At 41.4% G+C, this 19,951-nt stretch overlaps 1 protein-coding gene across 1 annotated transcript in view; it reads left to right on the plus strand.

The window, feature by feature from the left end:
* The first annotated feature begins 2,270 nt into the window (after positions 1 to 2,270).
* dnah5l (dynein, axonemal, heavy chain 5 like) overlaps positions 2,271 to 19,951 on the plus strand; it is a 36,469-nt gene continuing 18,788 nt past the window's right edge. The window contains exons 1-41 of the mRNA XM_074694049.1: positions 2,271 to 2,310; positions 3,978 to 4,078; positions 4,319 to 4,507; positions 4,577 to 4,651; positions 4,735 to 4,821; positions 6,337 to 6,408; positions 6,487 to 6,588; positions 6,664 to 6,850; positions 6,931 to 7,096; positions 7,241 to 7,334; positions 7,411 to 7,509; positions 8,118 to 8,299; positions 8,387 to 8,506; positions 8,722 to 8,827; positions 8,912 to 9,007; positions 9,130 to 9,225; positions 9,305 to 9,478; positions 10,146 to 10,235; positions 10,320 to 10,475; positions 10,751 to 10,890; positions 11,005 to 11,156; positions 11,254 to 11,461; positions 11,557 to 11,644; positions 12,919 to 13,042; positions 14,249 to 14,415; positions 14,593 to 14,685; positions 14,768 to 14,871; positions 14,979 to 15,075; positions 15,249 to 15,329; positions 15,738 to 15,992; positions 16,089 to 16,238; positions 16,376 to 16,494; positions 16,562 to 16,698; positions 16,867 to 17,029; positions 17,754 to 17,865; positions 17,968 to 18,096; positions 18,745 to 18,944; positions 19,055 to 19,208; positions 19,294 to 19,404; positions 19,486 to 19,641; positions 19,765 to 19,893. Coding sequence (XP_074550150.1) covers positions 2,271 to 2,310; positions 3,978 to 4,078; positions 4,319 to 4,507; positions 4,577 to 4,651; positions 4,735 to 4,821; positions 6,337 to 6,408; positions 6,487 to 6,588; positions 6,664 to 6,850; positions 6,931 to 7,096; positions 7,241 to 7,334; positions 7,411 to 7,509; positions 8,118 to 8,299; positions 8,387 to 8,506; positions 8,722 to 8,827; positions 8,912 to 9,007; positions 9,130 to 9,225; positions 9,305 to 9,478; positions 10,146 to 10,235; positions 10,320 to 10,475; positions 10,751 to 10,890; positions 11,005 to 11,156; positions 11,254 to 11,461; positions 11,557 to 11,644; positions 12,919 to 13,042; positions 14,249 to 14,415; positions 14,593 to 14,685; positions 14,768 to 14,871; positions 14,979 to 15,075; positions 15,249 to 15,329; positions 15,738 to 15,992; positions 16,089 to 16,238; positions 16,376 to 16,494; positions 16,562 to 16,698; positions 16,867 to 17,029; positions 17,754 to 17,865; positions 17,968 to 18,096; positions 18,745 to 18,944; positions 19,055 to 19,208; positions 19,294 to 19,404; positions 19,486 to 19,641; positions 19,765 to 19,893 — 5,301 coding nt within the window. The remainder of the gene's footprint in view (positions 2,311 to 3,977; positions 4,079 to 4,318; positions 4,508 to 4,576; positions 4,652 to 4,734; positions 4,822 to 6,336; positions 6,409 to 6,486; positions 6,589 to 6,663; positions 6,851 to 6,930; positions 7,097 to 7,240; positions 7,335 to 7,410; positions 7,510 to 8,117; positions 8,300 to 8,386; positions 8,507 to 8,721; positions 8,828 to 8,911; positions 9,008 to 9,129; positions 9,226 to 9,304; positions 9,479 to 10,145; positions 10,236 to 10,319; positions 10,476 to 10,750; positions 10,891 to 11,004; positions 11,157 to 11,253; positions 11,462 to 11,556; positions 11,645 to 12,918; positions 13,043 to 14,248; positions 14,416 to 14,592; positions 14,686 to 14,767; positions 14,872 to 14,978; positions 15,076 to 15,248; positions 15,330 to 15,737; positions 15,993 to 16,088; positions 16,239 to 16,375; positions 16,495 to 16,561; positions 16,699 to 16,866; positions 17,030 to 17,753; positions 17,866 to 17,967; positions 18,097 to 18,744; positions 18,945 to 19,054; positions 19,209 to 19,293; positions 19,405 to 19,485; positions 19,642 to 19,764; positions 19,894 to 19,951) is intronic.

A 19,951-nucleotide genomic window follows, 5' to 3' on the forward strand; every position in this document is an offset into this window, starting at 1 on the left:
ATAAAATACAGTTTTTTGTTGCTTCGAGTGTTGCCATGGCAACCAATTTCACTCAGACAGTGACAGCTACAGGCAGCTCTGTTGTGTTTTCAGTTGCTGAGTCACAAACACACACATTCAAAGACTTGACTTCCTGGCAGGGTTACTTTAGCAACAGTCAAACTTTTCCTGTGCAGGGCCAGTTTTTAAGTACTTCCTTGTTCCCTTGCCCTGCTCTCTGTGACTGGTACTGGATGATTTGTGTCCTTTCCTCACTCTCATACTTCAGCAGCTTGTACGGATGGGAAAAAAGGTCGGTTACCACTCTTCTTATTTCAGTTTGAGGTTCAAAGCTTACCTTGGTTAATCTTGAACACTGAAATCTATGGAAGAGGATCAGGGCCACTGAAAAAGTGGAAAGAAAAAGACAACCACAAAAAACTTCCAATTTATTTATTTATTGCCATAGAGTAAACTCTCACTTTTTCTCAGAATTCTGACTTTTTCTCTGTGCATGAATCACTTCTACATTGTAGTGAAGTGGCTCGGCATATCCAGTTTCCAAACAAAAAAAAAAACATAAGAAAGTGCAAGAGCAATGTGTAATTCTGGCAGAGATTAAATAAATGATCTGTGTGACAGAAGCAGTGATTGGAGCGATAAACGCTCAGGACTCTAGAGTTCCTCATTAGACAGCCTATTACATGTGTGTCTATATATATATATATATATATAAATATCAAGAGGTTCTTTGGAAACGAACATAATAGTTTTATTCTGTGGGCTTCCAATCGGATATGTAAATATGTCCACCCTGAATGCTATGTTTACGTATCAAAGGTGAAGTGGACATCTTCATTGAGGAGACTCAGGCCCCATACTGTGCATTCTATTTCTATATTAAATTATGTTTAATTATGTTATTTCTAATTATATTATATTATATTGTATTAAATTATGTTTAGTTATATTATATGATTTATGTTATATTATATTTTATTATATTATATTATATTGGATTATATTATATTATATCATATTGTATTATATTACATTATAGTATAGTATAGTATAGTATAGTATAGTATAGTATAGTATAGTATATTATATTATGTTTTATTATATTATTTTCAATTATATTATATTATTATATTATTATATTATATTGTATTATATTATATATATTTATATTCTCTGACAGTCTGATGTCGCTGTTTTTCCCAGTATGTACCTCATTAGTACCACACTTTGAACTTTACAATAAACACACACGCATGCGGTCTTACGTGTCCTTTAAAATAATACAGTCAAGACTTATTTTATTTTACGCTGAAGAAAAATAAACCTGCAACTCACACAATAGAATTTCCGAGTGTAAGTGAACGCACCTCGATGCACTTTTGACGTTAGGTTGACAGTTTGACATTCTTCTGCTCGTCTTTGATGGTGAGTACATGATTCTCCTGTTGGTCGTTAAAACACCAAATTTTTAGATGTGAATGTAAAATGGCATGATGACTGACCAAACGGAACATATAAGAGGAAATACAAGAGCATTTAAATCGTAAGCCAAATTACCGAAGAATGTATAACCGCTGTTTTCAAACAATATATCGCAGCTCACTTTGGCCAACCGTCGGTTTGCTAACCTGCCGTTGGTTAGCAGGTTACCGTCAGTTTGGTCGGTAACCGTTGAAGAGCTGTTTTCTCCGAGATAACCGTTTTTTTTTTTGCATTTGTTAATTAAAAATGTTAACAAGCAGTGTGTGTGTGTGTGTGTGTGTGTGTGTGTGTGTGTGTGTGTGTGTGTGTGTGTGTGTGTGTGTGTGTCCTTCTTTCCTCCTCCTTTCCTTCGACGCTTCCTCCGTCCTTTTTCTCTCATTCTTACTTACTCTTAACTTACCCTTAACTTACGTCTTCTTTCCCTCGTAACTCTTTCTTCCCCTCCTTACTTGCTTCTTTACTCCATTTTCACCCATTCAGTCCATCTTTACATACTTGTTTTTTTTGTTTGTTTTTTTTTATCAATGATTTAAATAAAGTTTTCATTTTGTACTTACCACTTACCACCATTTACTGGTGACACCTGATGCAGTGGGTTTTTAACATGTTGCTCTCAGATAGAAGATCCCAAATCTGAATCTCCCACTATGGAGTCACAAAGAGAAGAAGGGACAGTTGTCCCTCCCACTGGCAGCTCTGGACCTGGACCTGATCTGGTACCCTCCCTGGATGCTCAGCTCCAGGCAGAGGAGCACAGAGTCCAGGAGAGAGAGGAAGAGGAGGCAGAGATGACTCAACCCGGAGCTCCTCTGCTTAGCTTACGCCAAGGTACAGAAAATACACTAATCCAGTGGTCCCAAACCTCCTTTGCACCACAGACTGATTTAATGTCAAACAATATTTTCATGTACCGGCTCTTCTTCTGTCTCCTCACTGGCTCTTTGCCTGCCTAAAGAAACTTTCCAAAGATGTTAGTTTTTTGTCCATTTTGCTAGCTTGGGGGGTTTGGCATCAAGAATGAGTCATAGATGGGTATAACACAGAGAATCTGGTGATTTTTCAAAATAAAACCTTGTTCAGAATCAGATAATAAATCAAACTGAAATAATGTAAGTTGAGTATTTTTTATGTGCGGCCAGGTATCAATTGACCCACTGGTAAACGGGGGTTGGGGACCACTGCACTAATCCATAAAATGAGATGATAAGTAACCTGCTGTGGTTCTCTTGCCTTAGCCAAATACTGCTAAAAGGGACTCCAAAAAAAGGAAAAATAATAATAATTCTAGTATTTTTCAGGTTGAGGTGTACCGATTTTTCATCACTAGCTATGACCTCAACTAAGTTTTATGCATAAAAAGTTTTATTACCTTCACCAAGGAGGTTTTTAGGAGAGTCTGTCTGTTTATCTGTGAACAACATAATTAAAAGAGTAACAAACGAGTCTTGATGAAATTTTCAGAAATGTTCAAAATGGGATAAGGAAGAAGTGATTGAATTCCGGAGGTGATAGGGATCACCATCTGAATCCAGGATTTTTTTCAAGGGGACATATCATGCTGATCCCTGATTTAATGCTTACATATAATATAATAAATTTGAAAACAAGACTCCCCCCCCCCCTGAATTTTCAAAAAATTAGATATTGTATTTTTTCTGATATCCTAGAACGAGATTTGATGCCTCTAAAAATTCATTCAAAATCATTGCCATTTGGCCGAGAGATTTCGACCTTGGTGACGACACGAGGATCCTTTCTTTTTATTGGAGTAATCTGATAAAGTAGCTCCTCCTCTGTGATGTCAGTTAGTCACACAACCGCCACCGAGGGATACACCCACCAAGAGCCGAGTATAAATACAGCTCCCGACTACCTCTGGCTAACTTGACTGAGTGCTGGATGCAGGGACTCTGCTCTGCTGAGCAGCTCGGCTTTACATGGTGAATTAGCAGTTAAAACACTGTAGTTTTAGCAGACCTCGTAATACTTGTGAGACTATGATATTTGCATGCTTGTTCTGACATGCACTGTGAACCTGGACCACAATAATGCTGCGGTAATAACAGTGAGGAACTGACGGTAGAGGCGATCTTTAGACTACACTTTCAGCATGATGGATAAAACAGACAGAGAATAGTGAAGGAGCAGGATGGAGCCCTGTTATAGAAATAGTTTATTGGTGAAGTCTGCCTATATTTCCATGTATAAACTATACATGTTACAGTACCGGTTTGACTCACCACACTGAAGCGTCCTGAGATGATCTGTGTCGAGGTGGATTTTCTTCCTCCTGAGCTGCAGAACCGTCCGGGTTTGACTCAGGGTCCAATACAAAAGGAGGAAAAAGGAAAATATTCTCAAAATGTCTAGCAGCTCTACTAAACCCTAAATGCAACTTTTTGAGGCAACCAGACTGATACAGTTAGCTGTCGTGAAACAAAACAGAAAGTTCATGATCTCCTGAATGAGCTTTGATTGTTGTTTGTGATTTTCAGAATTCAGTGTCAGAAGTCACCGGCGAATAGGAGGCCAGAACCAGAGGACTACTAATCCGATGTCACCTGCAGCTGCTGCGTCTCCAATACCTGGCACCTCAGTGAGTAAACACTGACAGTAACTGGCCACAGGAGGCGCTGTGATGCCAGAGTTAAGTATGGTAGATATTATTTTGCGGTCATATGTTACTAGTATTGAAGCAGTTTTACTATCAGCTTTTCTGACACTTTCCAAAATCAAAAAGCAGTGACGCAAACTATAAAAGAGATCCAAAATAACAGTCGTACTGAGTTTGAGTGAAGGTAGAGATCAACGTTTTAGGCTGCTGGGTCATCTTCAGGTGTCTGGTAAAAGGACGCTGCCGATGTCCAACGAGGCCAGGAGAGAAATGGCGAAACAGGCTCGAGCTGTGAAGGAGGAGAGACGAGCCTTGCTGGACGCTCGGCACAAATACCTCATCAGCAGGTTGGTGGATGCCGGGACGCTTGGGGAGCATGAGGTGGAGGACGCACTCCTCTCTGATGAAAAGGTAACAGCATAAACACAAACTCAGAAAGGTGAACTGTGAACATTTGGATGAAAAGTTTGTGTCTTCCAGTTCCGCCTGATTGAGGATTTCTTTGCTGCGAACGGATCCAAGAAACTGATGTTCTTCTACCAGAGCGTGAAACAGGTAACTGGCACTTTTTGAAGGCTAAATTCAATCAGTGTGACTTCTCATCTTTGCCCCTTTGTTCTCTGTCTCTTTATCTCCAGAGTCTGTCTGGTTATTCCTCATCACTTGATGTAGCGCCCCCTGATGTGTCTCAGAGGAAACTCTTTATCACTACAGGAAGCTCTGAGGTAAGTGGGAACCTGCAGAAAGAGGGCGGGAGGTGTTCAGACCCCAACTCAACTGTTCCCCCTTTCTAGACGTCCTGTAACTAAACAACTGAAGGTGTTTCTGTGCAGTTCTTCACCTATCCACTTTCAGTCTAACCTTAGTGCTGCTTAAGTCAGTTATTGTCCGTCCTTTGAGATAATGACTGCTCCCATTGAGACTGCGTTGTGCTGCCTTGGAGATAAACCCTCTGTTACTCTGTTTGGTAGTTAACAGGGTGATGTTTAATACACTGAAGTGAGATGATAAAGGTTTTTCTCAAGGCAGAGGAAATTTGTCTTTACTCTCTGGTAGAGCTGAACAATTATTTGTTTTGATACGTTTTATTTAGCCGAACTTTACACTTATATAGAATAAGAGGACAAGGACAGAAACAAAAGGTAAAACAGGTCAAACATTGTGGGGCACATCAAGAAGAAGATTTTTCCTAGTGGAGTACATTAAAGTTCAAATAAGTCCCAAGACAATAGTGCCCTTCCTTGTTGTGATGAAGTTTGCCCAACTTTCCCACTTTTTTGCAAAGGATGCTCCTCTTTGTCTCAGCAGTCATCTTTACCATTTGATATATTGCTGTTAATATTTCCATCCAAACGTTGAGATTTGGAGGCTTGGGTTTATGCCATCTCTTTATATTTATATATTTATTTTTAAAGGTGATGAGTAGGATCTTACAGAGGTATAAATCTTTTGGCATAACAAGATTTTCACTTGTCAAACCAAAATACGGGAACTTTACATCATAAGGCAATCCGTAACCAAAAATCTTTTCTTAAGTAACACAAACATCAACCGAAAAAGTCTGAATTTTGGGACACTTCCAAAAGATGTGGGCTGAACAATTAATTAAAATAAAAATGACATTGCAATGTAATAGAATGCAATTTTAAAATCACTATTGAAAAAAAAGAGAATAAGTTTCATGTACACAGACCTGGAGGAAAAAAAGCAACTTGTACTCCTTCTCTTTAAACCCAGCAAAAGTCAATATGCTGTTTTTTCAGGCAAAAATTGATCTTTATTTATCTTTTGCTGTTGTTCACACCAGGCTTGTTGTTCTGCATTGCTTTGTTCCTCTCTCTGATTTTATTTAAGGTCATTAATGATAGTTATGTTACATGTCAACAAGACTTGAAGTAAAATCAATCAGTCAATAATATTCCAATGTGACTGTAATAGTTAAATAAAGATATGTTATTCGTATCAGTTCACCTTATTTCATCGTAACATGTGGGTGAGGCCCACAGGAAAGAATTGTTTACATGTTGACAGTATCCTTTGTTGAGCTTGTCATACTCAAGAATAATTTATTATTGCTTGTGCAGAAGATAAACGTACAGCCACAGAAATCGCAGGCTAAATTGCAGTCGCAAAAGAAAAAAAAAAAAAGAAGAAACGCAATTAGATTATTTTCCAAAATCGCTCAGCCCTACTCTCTGGCCTCAGTTTCTGATTCATGCACATTTTCTTGCTTCTTTCAGCCGTTACTGGGGAAGTGTCTGTTCTTCCTCAGAACCACCGACAAGGCAATCACCACAGCTAATGTTCAGCAGGTCAGTGACTTGGTACTGTTAGTCCTCATGTTCAGGAGACAGGGTGTAGTCTTACTGTTTTACCTGCTCTCTCTGCAGGAGGTGAACTTTGGCTCGTTGGACTGCAGTGAGGGCAGCTTCCTGAGTAGTCTGGAAACACTGCTGGCTCACGTTATGCTACCAGCGCTCCGCTCACAACAGGTATGCACACCTGTTCCCCTAACGCAGTCACAGAAAGTGGGACTTATTCAGCTTTTTTAATCAATCTGTGTCTAGGCGTGGGGTTCAGTCCAGGAGGGCATGTCCTGTCCGCTTGTCCAGTCCTTTTTGTCCTCAGTGGACAAATTCATCAATAATCTGAGCTCCACCAGAGTCAGCATGGAGAAGAAGTTCCACCTGCAGCAGGTCGACCTTCCTGACGCCATCCATCAGCTGAGCAGCCCAGCAGACTACACTGCTGCAGGTCAGTCAACAAACCAGGCTTTAACCCATGTCTGAAATGCAGATGTTAAAGAAGAAATTGTTTTGTGTTCCTGCTCTCAGCCAATAACAGCGAGCTGGTGGAGCATCTGGAGGGCGTGGTTACAGCGTGGACCTGTCAGATCAAGCAGGTGCTGACAGAGAGTGAGCAGATGAGGAAAGAAGCCAATGATGTGGGACCTTCAGCTGAGCTGGAGCACTGGAAGAGACGCATGATCACCTTCAACAGGTAGAGAGAGTCACAGTGAGCGTCTGTAACTGACCAACAAGTTTCAGGACAGATCAGACTCACGCCAGCTGAAATCTGAAGAAGCTAAAGGGACAAAATGTGCCAAAACGCATGATTAATATAGTGTGTTTGTGTGTCTTTCAGTCTTACAGAGGAGTTGAAGCGCCCCCTTGTGAAAAAGACTCTGGGAGTTCTGCAAATCACCAAATCTCGAATCCTGAGATCCTGGAAAGAACTGGTCAGCAGATTAGTCTGTTCAGTTTAGTTCCTCAGAAGTTCCTTTTGTTAATATCATGTTTCATTGATTCTGTCAGGACGCCGACATCACTGTTGTCGCCAATGAGGCCAAGGACAACGTTAAGTACCTTTACACGCTGGACAAGTTCTTTGGACCTCTGGGTGAAAGCACTCCGGTAAGATGAAAGTCTTCACGTGCCTCTAAGCTTGATCCAAAAAACGTTGCTGGACTGGAAATAGAAATTCTTGAAGATGTTTCATCTTTTCTTTGAAATACAGCCCAGAGCAACAAAAACCAACACTGATCAATCAGAAACGTCCTGTTCTGTCCTTTGACCTTTGAAAGACATTCTGCTCTAAAGTTGGGCATTTCCCCATAAGGCTTCATGCAGCTTGCAACAGCCTCTTGTGGACACTGAGAGAACTGCAGTTTTTTATTGTGTTTCCATGCTGCCCTCATTTCTCAGTCTGTAAGTTTGCAAAATAAATGTGAAGACAGGGGCTTCTCTCCTCATTGCCAGATAAATTACATGCTGCCTCAGTTTGCTGAGCATTATGGGTATTTCTTTCATCAACTATGACCCCCCAAAAAAAGACAATTCTATAACTTGAGTTAAAGTTTTTAAATTTTTGGAAAGTGCCATGTAAAACAAAATAATTATCATGGAAGTGCTTGCAAGGATTGTTCTCTACATCCTTGTAGCTCAGGCTTCACTCACACGTCTCAGGTGTGGATCAGGTGTTGAATGGGTGACGACTCTCCCACTCTCTCTGGCTCTGACAGACCAGTATCCTGGAGCACATCCCCAGTCTGATGACCAGCATCCGCATGATCCACACGGTGTCTCATTACTACAACACCTCAGAGAGGATGACCTCTCTGCTGCTGAAGATCACAAATCAGATGATCACAACCTGCAGGAGCTACCTGTCCCAAGGTGTGACCCGGATCTGGGAGCACGGCAGGTACAGAGGACTGGACCAGAACACCTAGTTAGACAGGCTTGGATTTGATGTTAGATGGATTAGACTTGACCAAAGTGTAATTTGCAGGCCGGTGCTGCTGCAGCGGATCTCAGACTGTTGTAAGCTGAATATGGAGTATCAGAGAAACTTCCAGAGTGTCAGAGACAAGCTGAGAGAGAATCCTGACAACAGACAGTTTGACTTCAGGTAAACCCGAACAGCAGAAACACTTGATTTTTCAAATAAATCAGCTTTTGTTTTGCAGGAGTGTGCATCAGTGCATCGTCTGCAAAAAAGGACACCTAGCTCTAACAAAACTTCAATCAAGTAGTTTCAAGCCCTGAACTTTGACCAGCAACAGGATAAAAATTGTCTTTTATTCTGTAAAGATGACATTTGAATGTCTCTTTCCCTTTGTCTAGTGAGAACCACATTTTCGGGAAGTTTGACGCGTTCTGCAGGCGTCTGGAGAAGATTGCTGACATGGCATCCACGCTAGAGAGCCTGGCAGCTCTGCAGAACATGAAGGTTGGTTCATTTGTCATGCAGCACACATTATGTGAGTGAACTTCGTCAGCATCCTGATCCTAACAAGGTGGCGGTTTTGTCCAGGTGGAGGGCGTTGACAAGATTTACGCTCGATACCAGACGATTGTCACCATGACAAAGTCCAAAACCTATGACATCTTGGACCATCGCAAGCTGGAGGTTAGATTGATTTTTCAATATAAAATTGATAATTGAGTTGAATATCTTGATCCGTGTTGACACAGGCAGCTAAACCTGAAATTTCTAGGTGCATGTAAATGCAGCTTGTTTGTGTGTTCCAGTTTGAAAATGACTACACCGACTTCCGGCACCAGGTTAAGGGTTTATATGAGTCTCTCCAGTCTCTGCTGGATTTTTGGTTCCAGCAGCCTCTCACAGTGAGTCCAACACAAATGCGATGTCAGCGAATCATGTGTGAAACATGTGGGGGTAAACATGCAGAGAATTGTGTTTCAGACAGAGCGGATGCTGGAGCTGCTGGAGGTGTTCGAGTCCGGCCCTGCAGCTGCTCTGGACCTAAAGAAGCACTACCTACTGCTGCTTCAGCGCTACAGCAAAGAGCTGGAGCTGCTGAGGAAGACTTACCAGAGGCAGAGGGAGAGTCCACCTCTGGGACGCAACCTGCCTCCGGTACTAACACACCTCTAGCATGCGTTAATCTAACATGGTGTTCCACAAGGCTCAGTCTTTGGTCCTCTTATTTTTCTTTATCAATCAAAATGTCATAGTTTGAAAAATTCACAATTCATCTGGTGCTCTTAAAATTACTGTAACTCCTCAACCATTTGGGCTAGCAAGAAAATTCAATCGGCTCCTCAAAGAAGAAATGAAAAGCTCTGTAGCAATTTCCGGGGTATTGGGGTCCTGCAAAGGAATCCAAGCACAGCTACATTCCAATCACAGGCAATACTGGATACAAGTCATTCTCATTACTGTAAAGGTCTTTGCACACTGAGTCTGTTTTTTCAGATGCGGTTTTTTGATCTGTAATCCAGAAAAAAACTTTACGCATAGACACATGACGTTGCGTTTAATTTGCATTATTTGCGAACATTCCCAGTATGAGAAAAATGAAACCATCAAGCAGTGATCAAGCAATTGATTCTGAGCAGCGGCTGTCAGTATGTTTGAGATATGCTCACACACTCCGTCACACATACACAAATCAAGAAGAGAAGATGAGCATTTGAGGCATTATCTTGGACTCTTTTAAGGGCAAAAACAACAAAAAAATCCAGGTGGCCTGTGTGACACTTAGATCACAAAGGGATAACTAATAAGCCCTGGTCTCCTTCAGGTAGCGGGCAGGATCCTGTGGTGTCGCCAGCTTTTCAGGAAGATTGAAGCTCCCATGTTGATTCTAAAGACGAAGCTCGACAGCCTCAAAGTACAAACTTTAAATTTACTCTTCAATCATTATTATCACTGATCGATATGTCCCTGCTGAGCCTCATGTTTTTTTCTGTGCTAGGGACCAGAGATGACCAAAGTGATCCGGAGCTACAACAAGCTGGCTGCGGGGTTGCTGCAGTATGAGCTGCTTCACCTGCAGGGGTGGAGTGAGGCAGCAGAGGGTGCACCTCACTGCCTGAGCGCCGCCCTGCTGGTCCGGCATGAGAACACCAAGGTACTGGACGACAAGACACATCAGATGATTGTATGAGTTGTTGCAGCAGTCTGGTGCTTATTTTTTAATTTCCACATTGGGGTTTGATTTCAAAATTTCAAAAACTTTGAAATACTGGGACAAAAGTGAGCTGGATTACCTAATCTTGGATAGAAAAGCTAAATCCCAGATTATGGAGTTTATTTGAGAGTAAATATTAAAACCTGTGAAGATGTTTACTGTCATGCCATTGAATGTGTTTGTAGGCTAATGTGAAGAACTGTGTGGATTCTCAGCAGGTGTTTGTGAACCTGGACCCCGTGGTGTTACAGGTGCTGCAGGAGTCCCGCTGGATGACCAAGCTTGGGGTTTCTGTCCCAAGGGTCATCGCCAAACTGAGCTTAAAAGAAGCACAGATCAAAACTCTGCACGAGAGGTGAGCGTATTATCTTATCCAAAGCAGCAGACTGTTTTCGACTCTCTGGGGCGGGTCTGTAAGTGTGACATCACTTGAAAATTCTGATTTAAATAACTTCTTGATTCGGTCCAGGCTGCTGGAATTGCTGAAGGACTACTCCTCTGTGGTTGCAAAGATACCATCGTCACTCCTCCCTCTCATGCAGCCCTTCATCGGTCGGGTGGAGGCCTGTCTCTCCCCTGGACTCACCACACTGTCCTGGACCGCTCTCAATACTGAGTCATGTGAGCATACATAGACAGTTTCATGCAGAAAGAACATCAGCTGTTTTTCTGTCACATCATTATTGACAGTAACTTCCATCCACTATGTCCCCCTCAGTCATACAGGGAGTGTATGCAGCTCTTAACGATCTGGATCAGGTCTCCAAAGCTGCCTCAGACCTGTTGGAGTGTGGGATTGGTCGCCTGCTGGAGGCCATGTCGTCCTGCTGTCTGCTCATCCTGCCTGAGGACTCACCTGTCTCACCTCAGGACCTCCTGCTGCAGGCGGAGAGCTCAGTCCGAGCTGCTGCCGCCACCCTGAGCAGGTGATATTTACATACTTGGTAGTATTGATGCCGCAGCTTTGACTCAGGTCTAACTCAAGTTTGACAACTCACAGTCTTTGTTTGTGTGGACTCAGGCAGAGCCAGCAGGTGGAGAGGTACGTCTTTGAGCTGATTGATGGCCTGAAGGGGAAGATGACGACCACAGAGGCGCTTAACCTGGAGGTAAAACAATAGACACATTAATCTTTGTGTTTGTCCTCATCATTGTCCATTCTTTGTTGTCCTTGTTTATTTATCACCATCATTTATCATGCTTCAGTTTTTCGTCTACTTTTTGTTCATTTTTGTATCCTTTATTGTACTGTTCTCTGTGCTCTCCTATTCTTTACTTTCTTTTCTCTTCCTTGTGTTCTTGTTCTTCTGTTTCTCCTTATCTCAGCACAGTTGGTGGTGCCTATTTTTCTTGACTTGGTCCACAGTGATCTTTGGCACAACCTGGTGGCGGAAGCTGTGCATTACAGTATTGAACCATTGGATTTTATAGAAATGTTCTCATCAAACAATAAAAATCCCAATCAGATGATAATAAATAAACGCTTTCCAACATTTATCATTTTTCATAAATCTACACAGCAAAAACCTGAAATCTTATCAAGTGTTTTGGTCTTATTTTAGGTAAAAATTGTCTAAATACACTCGCTATGAGTCACAGGTTTAAAGACAGAAATGAGGTCTAAACTGCTTGTAACAAGGGAAAAGATTTAGCCAAAGGAACAAGAGAAATTTGCTTGAAACTAGAATAATATCTTAATACAAGTAACTTTTCTCTTATTCCATTGGCAGATTTCTTTTTAATTGTTACAAGTAATTCAGACCTCATTTTTCTCTTTAAATAGATTAACACAAGACATTTTTCTGGACCGGTCAGATGAATGTGGCTCATATTAAGTCTTAAAAGATATTTTCTACTGAAAATAAGACAAAAACACTTGATATGATTTCCGTTTTTGCAGTGTGATTGTCAGTGAATGATCAGGCTTGGCCTCAAATTTTTTATGTGATTGTGTATTGCAATATGAGATGACTCATTTTACAACACACTCAGCACTCTACTCCTGTCTTTTGTGTAATTTAGTCCAGCTGACAAGAAATGCTGCCTACTTGAGTCTTTACGTTGACTTTGTATGAAACTCAAGCTTAAATGGGCGGAGTCAAACGTGGACCCTGTCAATATTTTGCCAGTATTAAGGCTTCCCTCTAATTTCATATTCTTTCTGTAATTTACACACATTTTTTATCCACTGTCTTTTATTTCTTTGTCCTTGTCTGCATGATCCTCTCTGTGTTTCTCTGACTGTTCATGGCTATTTTTTGATAACTCTAAAAGTAGCTATTCTTTTCCGATCTTTGACAAAGTGTCTTGATTTTAGGATCTGCAAATAGTTTAGCTTTTTTTCCCATCTTTTTTTTTGGATTTTCTTCTCTCTTCTCCTCAGGGATCTTTCCAGTGCCTCAATCCAGACTCCAAACAGAAGACTCGCTGTCAGTCGTGTCTTCCTTGTTACTACTACAACCTGATTGGTCAGCTGTGTCATCGCAGCACTGAAGCTCTGGTCAAAGGTCAGCCCCCAGAAATTAGGAATCAGTTTTACTGAGTATTAATTTTCATTCATTCAGGGATTTACCAATTTTTTGTGGGTCATTTGGGTAATAATTCACTTTTATTTAATACAGAAAGTGAGCAGGTTCCATCTTTTATTTAGCTAAAAATGCAAATCATGTGTTGGAATTTGCAGTTTTTTGCTGTCTGATTTCTCAAATGTCAGATTTACACTTCAAAATTAACACTTTGATACATGTTTGTGAATATTATTTTCAGTATTATTTGTTGAAAGTAATAATTACAGTATGTCAAAGGTGTTTCAAAAACTATGTTTAACAATTTATATGGAGAACATAACTCATTTTGTGTGTGTCTGAGAAATCAGTGTCAACCATGTTACCTGTTGAAGGAAAAAAAAACTATAAATCAGCAACAGTTTGCTTCAAAGTCACGACTTAAATCAATTGAAGTCACATATTTTTTGGTGGGAATCATGGAGAAGTGTGGCATATTTTAACTCCTCTTTATCAATATTTCATCAGAATGATTGTCTGTACATGATACGCTTTAATTCTTCATCAACTGTGTTACCAAAGTTTTCTGGTGTTCCTACTTTAGATGGTATAAAGACCAAACTGTGAAGAAAATACACAGAAATATGAGGTTATGATGGTCAGGTGGTGCCATGTTCAAGGTCTGCGGTTAGCACAAGGGGTAAAATATAGAGAAAATGTCAGCTGTGTTACCCATCATAAAATTTTATGTTATAGAGACAGGTTTGTCCTGTCAACCGTGTTACATGTGATTTTTGTGCCATAATTCTTTTAAATTTTGTCTAAACTGTGATTTAATGATGAGGCACATTTATAGGGAGCGTAGTCTTGCAGAGAAATGTTGAATTATGCTTAATTCTGTATAATATGGATTAATGTTGAAAAAATAGTCACAACTTTTGTCCATAACAAGGTTGACAAAATTATGCTCCAAAATTCTTTTGTTACTTAAATATTTAAAAAAATGATTAGAGCTTACTCTTTCTAACTAATGAATTAAGTACATTCCAGGTGAATCATTTGCAATCAAATAGAATATGAAACAAAAAAGCACATGTTGTTATCATTTTTTTGTGTAGCTGAAATGTACCTTTATTTATAGAATCACTCTTTTATTCGAAAGCAGTGACAGTCATTTTTTAGCTCTCTGATTGGTCCTTTCCCTTCCAGCCACCAAATCTTCTCTGGACTCCCTGAGGAGGAGACTTCACGTCCCTAAATTCCCACCTCGTTCTTCCTCGAGCAGCAGCCAGTCATCTCCTGCTCCTCTCTTTCAAGCTTCTGTGCAGCTGGCCATTCCAAACATCGTCCTCACACCCAGTCTGGATGACATCCAGGTACTTTTAGAATCATGGGTTTGTTCAGGATTGTGGATTTGAACCAGGCTTAGAAATAACTGGTTACTGACTTTAAAATGGGACTTGGATCTGGATTGTGTTCCTCCTGCTTTTGCTCTCTATACAGACAGTTTTTCTGATTGCTTGCTGCTACTCAGACTAAAAACTGTGTTTCAGAGCATGGTGAACAAGCTGGTTAGCGTCTTGTTGACGGTAGCTAAAGACATCCCTTTGTGGACTTTTGCTCACTTGCAGTTTAAACAGCATCAGGTATACTCATTACTCACTTTCCTCATATTTTGCACCTGCTAACAGCCAGCCAATCACATTCCAGTATCACTTCTTCTGTCAGGTGGAGCAGGCAGCAGTCAGAGATGCTGGGGACGACATCCCAGTGAAGCCGCCTGTGATGAAGTCTTTAGACCGACAGCTGGCTGAACACAAAGACATCACCAAGTCAGTCCAACAAGCTAATCAACCATTGTTTTTGATGATATACAAATAAATTATTATGGTATAGGTTTATTTATAAACTGAGACCATGATTTTCACGTGTGGAGCAGGTGTGTGATACAGCTCGGCTCCATCGTGTCGTATCTTAAAGCTGAGGAGGACGACACCCTGGATCAACTCTCCCACTTCTCTGATCTGTGGAACCAGGTGTGTGTGGTGTGTGTGTGTGTGTGTGTGTGTGTGTGTGTGTGTGTGTGTGTGTGTGTGTGTGTGTGTGTGTGTGTGTGTGTGTGTGTGTGTGTGTGTGTGTGTGTGTGTGTGTGTGTGTGTGTGTGTGTGTGAATCTGTTCTAACACTAACATTGGCGTGTGTGCTTTCAGGATCCAGACGAGCAGGTCCAAGCCTTCCTGCAGTCTGAGCCGTCACTCACTGAGTTCAGCTCTCAAATCTCCTTCTACTCTGTGAGTTCATTCAACTTCTTACCAACATCTGGAAGTTTTCTTCATATATAAACTCAAAACCCAGTGGATATAGCCTTTAGGATTCAAAGTGTGAGGTAACCATGCGTTGGAGTAATCCCAGGATGAGTTTCACGAGAATTTTGCAAGATGATCATGAGATTTGCTCAACTTGTGACATCACTAATTGGTGAATGTTTTTATAAGAGTATCATACACTAACACAACTGAACCAAAAACATTCCGTTCTTTGATCTTGGGAGGAAAATTCCAGAATGTTAGCACTGAGTTGTTTAGTGCTTTGAAGTGACTTAAAGAGACAGTAGCAGAAATGCAGCAGACAGAAGCTCCCACCTGTCAGTCAGGAGGCCACACCCCTAATTCTCCCTCCCTCTGTAATCTCCCTCACAGAAACTGGAGGAGCAGATTTCGGAGCTTCCCGCCTCTTTGATGGTGGGTTCGATTCTCTTTGACACCGACCAGCTGAAGATGGCGCTCACTCAGGAGTGTCGGCTGTGGAAACGAGCCTTCGGCGCCGCGCTCCACTCTAGAGCATCTGCTGACATGGACGATGTCTTCTCATTTGTTGACACTCTAACAAAGCGGCTGCAGCGCCCAATCACAGACCTGGAGGATGTTAGGGGGGCGATGGCAGCACTCCGAGAGGTCAGCTAGCCTCTGATTGGCTGATTCTTACCTTGTTCTTCTCCAAATGATACTTGGAGTACTTCTGCTCATGTTTTGCTGCTTTTGATGTTCAAGGTTCGGGAGGAGGAGGTTCGTATTGATGCCACCATTGGTCCAGTGGAGGAATCCTTTGCTCTGCTCAACAAGCACGAGCTGCTCTTCAGTGACGGTAACGCCGAGCGTGTGGACAGCCTGATGTACGCCTGGAAAAACCTCAACTTTCTGGTAAGGCAGAGGAAGTGTTGTCATATTTTACTGCATTTTTTTCCGCTTATTGTCTCTCATTAGGTTAAACCAAAGAGCAACAGTCACAGGTTGTTCTGTTTGAGTTGATTTGTTTGTTCTGATGTTGTTAATCTCAGGTGGATCAGAACCAGAACACCCTTATTAAGATCCAGCCCACCATGAAAACTGACCTGCTGTCATCAGTGGAGAACTTCCAGATCCGTGTTCAGAGCTTCTACTGCGACTACAACGAAAGGTACACACCAGGCTCAAACAGTTCCTTTTCTGTAACAAGGAAAATACTCCCACCCGTGTGTTTTCAGGGGTCCTGGGATGGAGGGCGTGGCTCCAGCTGAAGCCAGCGAGAGGCTGCAGAATTTCCAGGCCGAGTTTGATCAGCTGTGGAGGAACTACATCACGTACAGCGGAGGGGAGGAGCTGTTTGGACTTCCTGTTAACGGTAGTTTCTTAGAAAAGAAGCATCTCCACCCTCTTATTTTCTAAAGGACTATCTTATAAAATTTGTCTCCACAAAAACCACCTCTAGGTTCAGTTCAAGACCTGAATTAGCCGAGGTGACAGCTAGCTTCCAGTAAGCAGCTCACTGACCTCAGTCTCGTTCTTTCAGAGTACCCGGACCTACAGAGGATCAAGAGGGAGCTCTCTCTGCTCTCCAAACTCTACTCTCTGTATAACTCCGTCATCGACAGCGTGGGCGGATACCAAGACATCCTGTGGGCGGAGCTTGACATTGAGAAGATCAACACTGAGCTGCAGGACTTCCAGAACAGGTACAACATGAAAACTGCAGATTTATACATTCCTTATCATTTATTCATAGCTGTTGGGTGATGAATAAGTTGGTTTTAATTTTTATTTTATGAAATTAGTTTTATTTTTTGTTTCATTGTTGATTGCTGTATAAGACCATTAGTTGACCAGTTAAACTGTTAAATTGATGTTGGTTTTGCTAGTTGCCTAACTAGCTGATTAATTTGTTGGTGTATGGTTGATAAGTTGATTGGTTTTAATATGGTTAATTTCTTGTTGTCAGTTGATTGTTTGGTTGTTTTATTTGATGAGATGATTGTTTCTTTAAAATGCATTATTGGTTAGCTGGTTTGGTGTTGGTAGTTGTTAAATTTTCCAGTTACTTAAAAGGTTTGTTTTAATTTTGGTTGATTATGTTGTTTTTTCTATAACATAGTTCATTGTTTGGTCCGTTAGTTCATTTATTAAATTGTTTAAGTCTGTTGATTGGTTGATTAGTTGGTTATTTAATTAAAAAGTGTTTCAGTTGGTTGATTATTTTATCCATCAAACTGATAACTGGATGGTTTGTGGTTCATTGGTTGAATCTTGGTAGAGTCTTTTGGGGTTTTTTTTTGACTGATTTTTAAATGAGTTGACTGTTTTGGGGTTAAAAAATTTAAATTGGTTGTGAGTCAGTTTATAAACTTCTGCTGGTTTTGTTTGTGGATTAATCAGTCTGATGATGACTTTGATTGGTGTCAGGATCCGGAAGCTTCCAAAGGGTTTGAAAGAGTGGCAGGCGTTCAGAGATCTGAAGAAAACCATCGATGACTTCGCTGAGAGCTGCCCGCTGCTCTACATGATGGCTAACAAGGTGGTGTTACTCTTTCTGTTCAACCTGCTGTCTGACTTCACTCCTGTTTCTCTGGAGTTACCCAACATACTCACCACTTTCTTCATTTTCCTAATGGTTCAGGCCATGCTGGCCCGACACTGGACCCGCATCAGTCAGCTGACCGGTCACAGCTTCCAGGTGGAGTCAGAGAGTTTCGCCCTTAGAAACATCATGGAGGCGCCGCTGCTGAGATACAAAGAGGATATTGAGGTACTATGAAAGATAGATGATGATGCTTTCCACAATCTGATTCCATAACACAGTTACTCTATACACTTTTACAGATCTTAATTTCTTTTTATGACCTTCTTAAAAAATGTTTAGGCTGTTTTTGAACAGATGATATCGTCAACTGTTTTCTAGTTACACTGTTTTAAATGAACACATTCGGCTCCTTCATCATCTGTTTCACATTAACCCTCTTGAAATATTCTATAAAAGTTCAGAAATCACAATGCAAAGTAATTATTATCCAAAATATTCTGCAATAAGTCTGGAAAATATGCACCATAATTGAAACAATTGGACATTGTCAAAAGGAAATTGTTACTTCAGATTAATTAAATTGTCAGAATGGCAAAATAAGATGGCAGGTTGATAAAAAGTTAGCAGTAGCTTTTAATATTTGAAACAAACCAAAAAGTTGAATACAAAACAAGCAAGCAGAAAAGATTTTTATAACGTTGGGATGCCTAAAATGATACTGTGAGTAAAAGATTAGTTACAAGTCCAGAAATGAAACAAATGTGCGTATTAGAACTTCTCTTTAAAAATTCTGATGACAGGATAGAAGAATAAAAAAAATGCTGGCTTATTTTGAGATTAAAGAACATCATCTTTATTTTCGGTGTGTATCAGGATGTGTGTATCAGTGCGGTTAAGGAGCAGGACATCGAGGCCAAGCTGAAGGACGTGGTGGCCGAGTGGAGCAGCCACACGCTCACCTTCGCCACCTTCAGGACCAGAGGGGAACTGCTCCTGAGAGGCGCTGACACGGCGGAGAAAGTCTCCATGATGGAGGACAGCCTGATGGTTCTGACATCACTGCTGAGCAACAGGTGAGGAGACGACGGCGAGAAAGGAAGAAAGGAAGAAAGGAAGTGGAACAAAAGAGCAACGCAGATGCTGTAATGGGTCTAAAGAGATGAATCTGTTCTTCCTCTTAAAGGTACAACACTCACTTCAAGCCGACCATCCAGCTGTGGGTCCAGAAACTGTCCAACACCTCAGAGATCATCGAGAAGTGGCTGCAGGTTCAAAACCTCTGGATCTACCTGGAGGCGGTGTTTGTGGGAGGAGACATTGCTAAGCAGCTGCCTCAGGTTGGAGTGATCACTGAAGAGGTTTTGTACCGAAGTTGCTTTCTGTGACTTCTAACTTCTTAAAGTTTGCCTCAAACTCTTGCAGGAAGCCAAACGTTTCCAGAACATCGACAAGTCATGGCAGCGGATCATGCAGCGAGCGCACGAGATTCCCAACGTGGTGCAGTGCTGCGTGGGAGACGAGACGCTCAGCCAGGTACAACACTCACACAACACAGCCTGATGCTGCAGTTTTCAGTGCCTGACAGGCTCTCTTATCTTCCTCTTCTTCCTTCAGCTGCTGCCTCACCTCCTGGAGCAGCTGGAGCTCTGTCAGAAGTCTCTGTCAGGTTACCTGGAGAAAAAACGTCTTGTGTTTCCTCGTTTCTTCTTTGTGTCTGACCCCGCCCTGCTGGAGATCCTGGGCCAAGCTTCTGACTCACATACTATACAGGTAAGACACACACAAGTCACTAGAATCCATTTCTAGGACTAAAGCTTGAGCCGGATTTTCAGATGACGACTTGGACTCAAGCACCAATAAACACAACTTGCCTTTTTTATCTCTGCCCTTCAGGTTCACCTGCTCAGCCTCTTCGACAACGTCAACAGAGTTGTTTTCAACGAGAAAATCTACGATCAGATTGTCAGTTTTCAGTCTCAAGAAGGCGAAACTGTGGATCTGAGTCAACCTGTACAGGCTCAGGTACACAAACAAACGTAAACTGTCATTTTCTGATCCTGATGGGGAGATTTGTTAGGTC

The sequence above is a fragment of the Halichoeres trimaculatus genome, unplaced genomic scaffold (genome assembly GCF_033239565.1).
Source record: "Halichoeres trimaculatus isolate MK-OKI-2021-1 unplaced genomic scaffold, fHalTri1.1 fHalTri1_scaffold_18, whole genome shotgun sequence".
Lineage (NCBI taxonomy): Eukaryota > Metazoa > Chordata > Actinopteri > Labriformes > Labridae > Halichoeres > Halichoeres trimaculatus.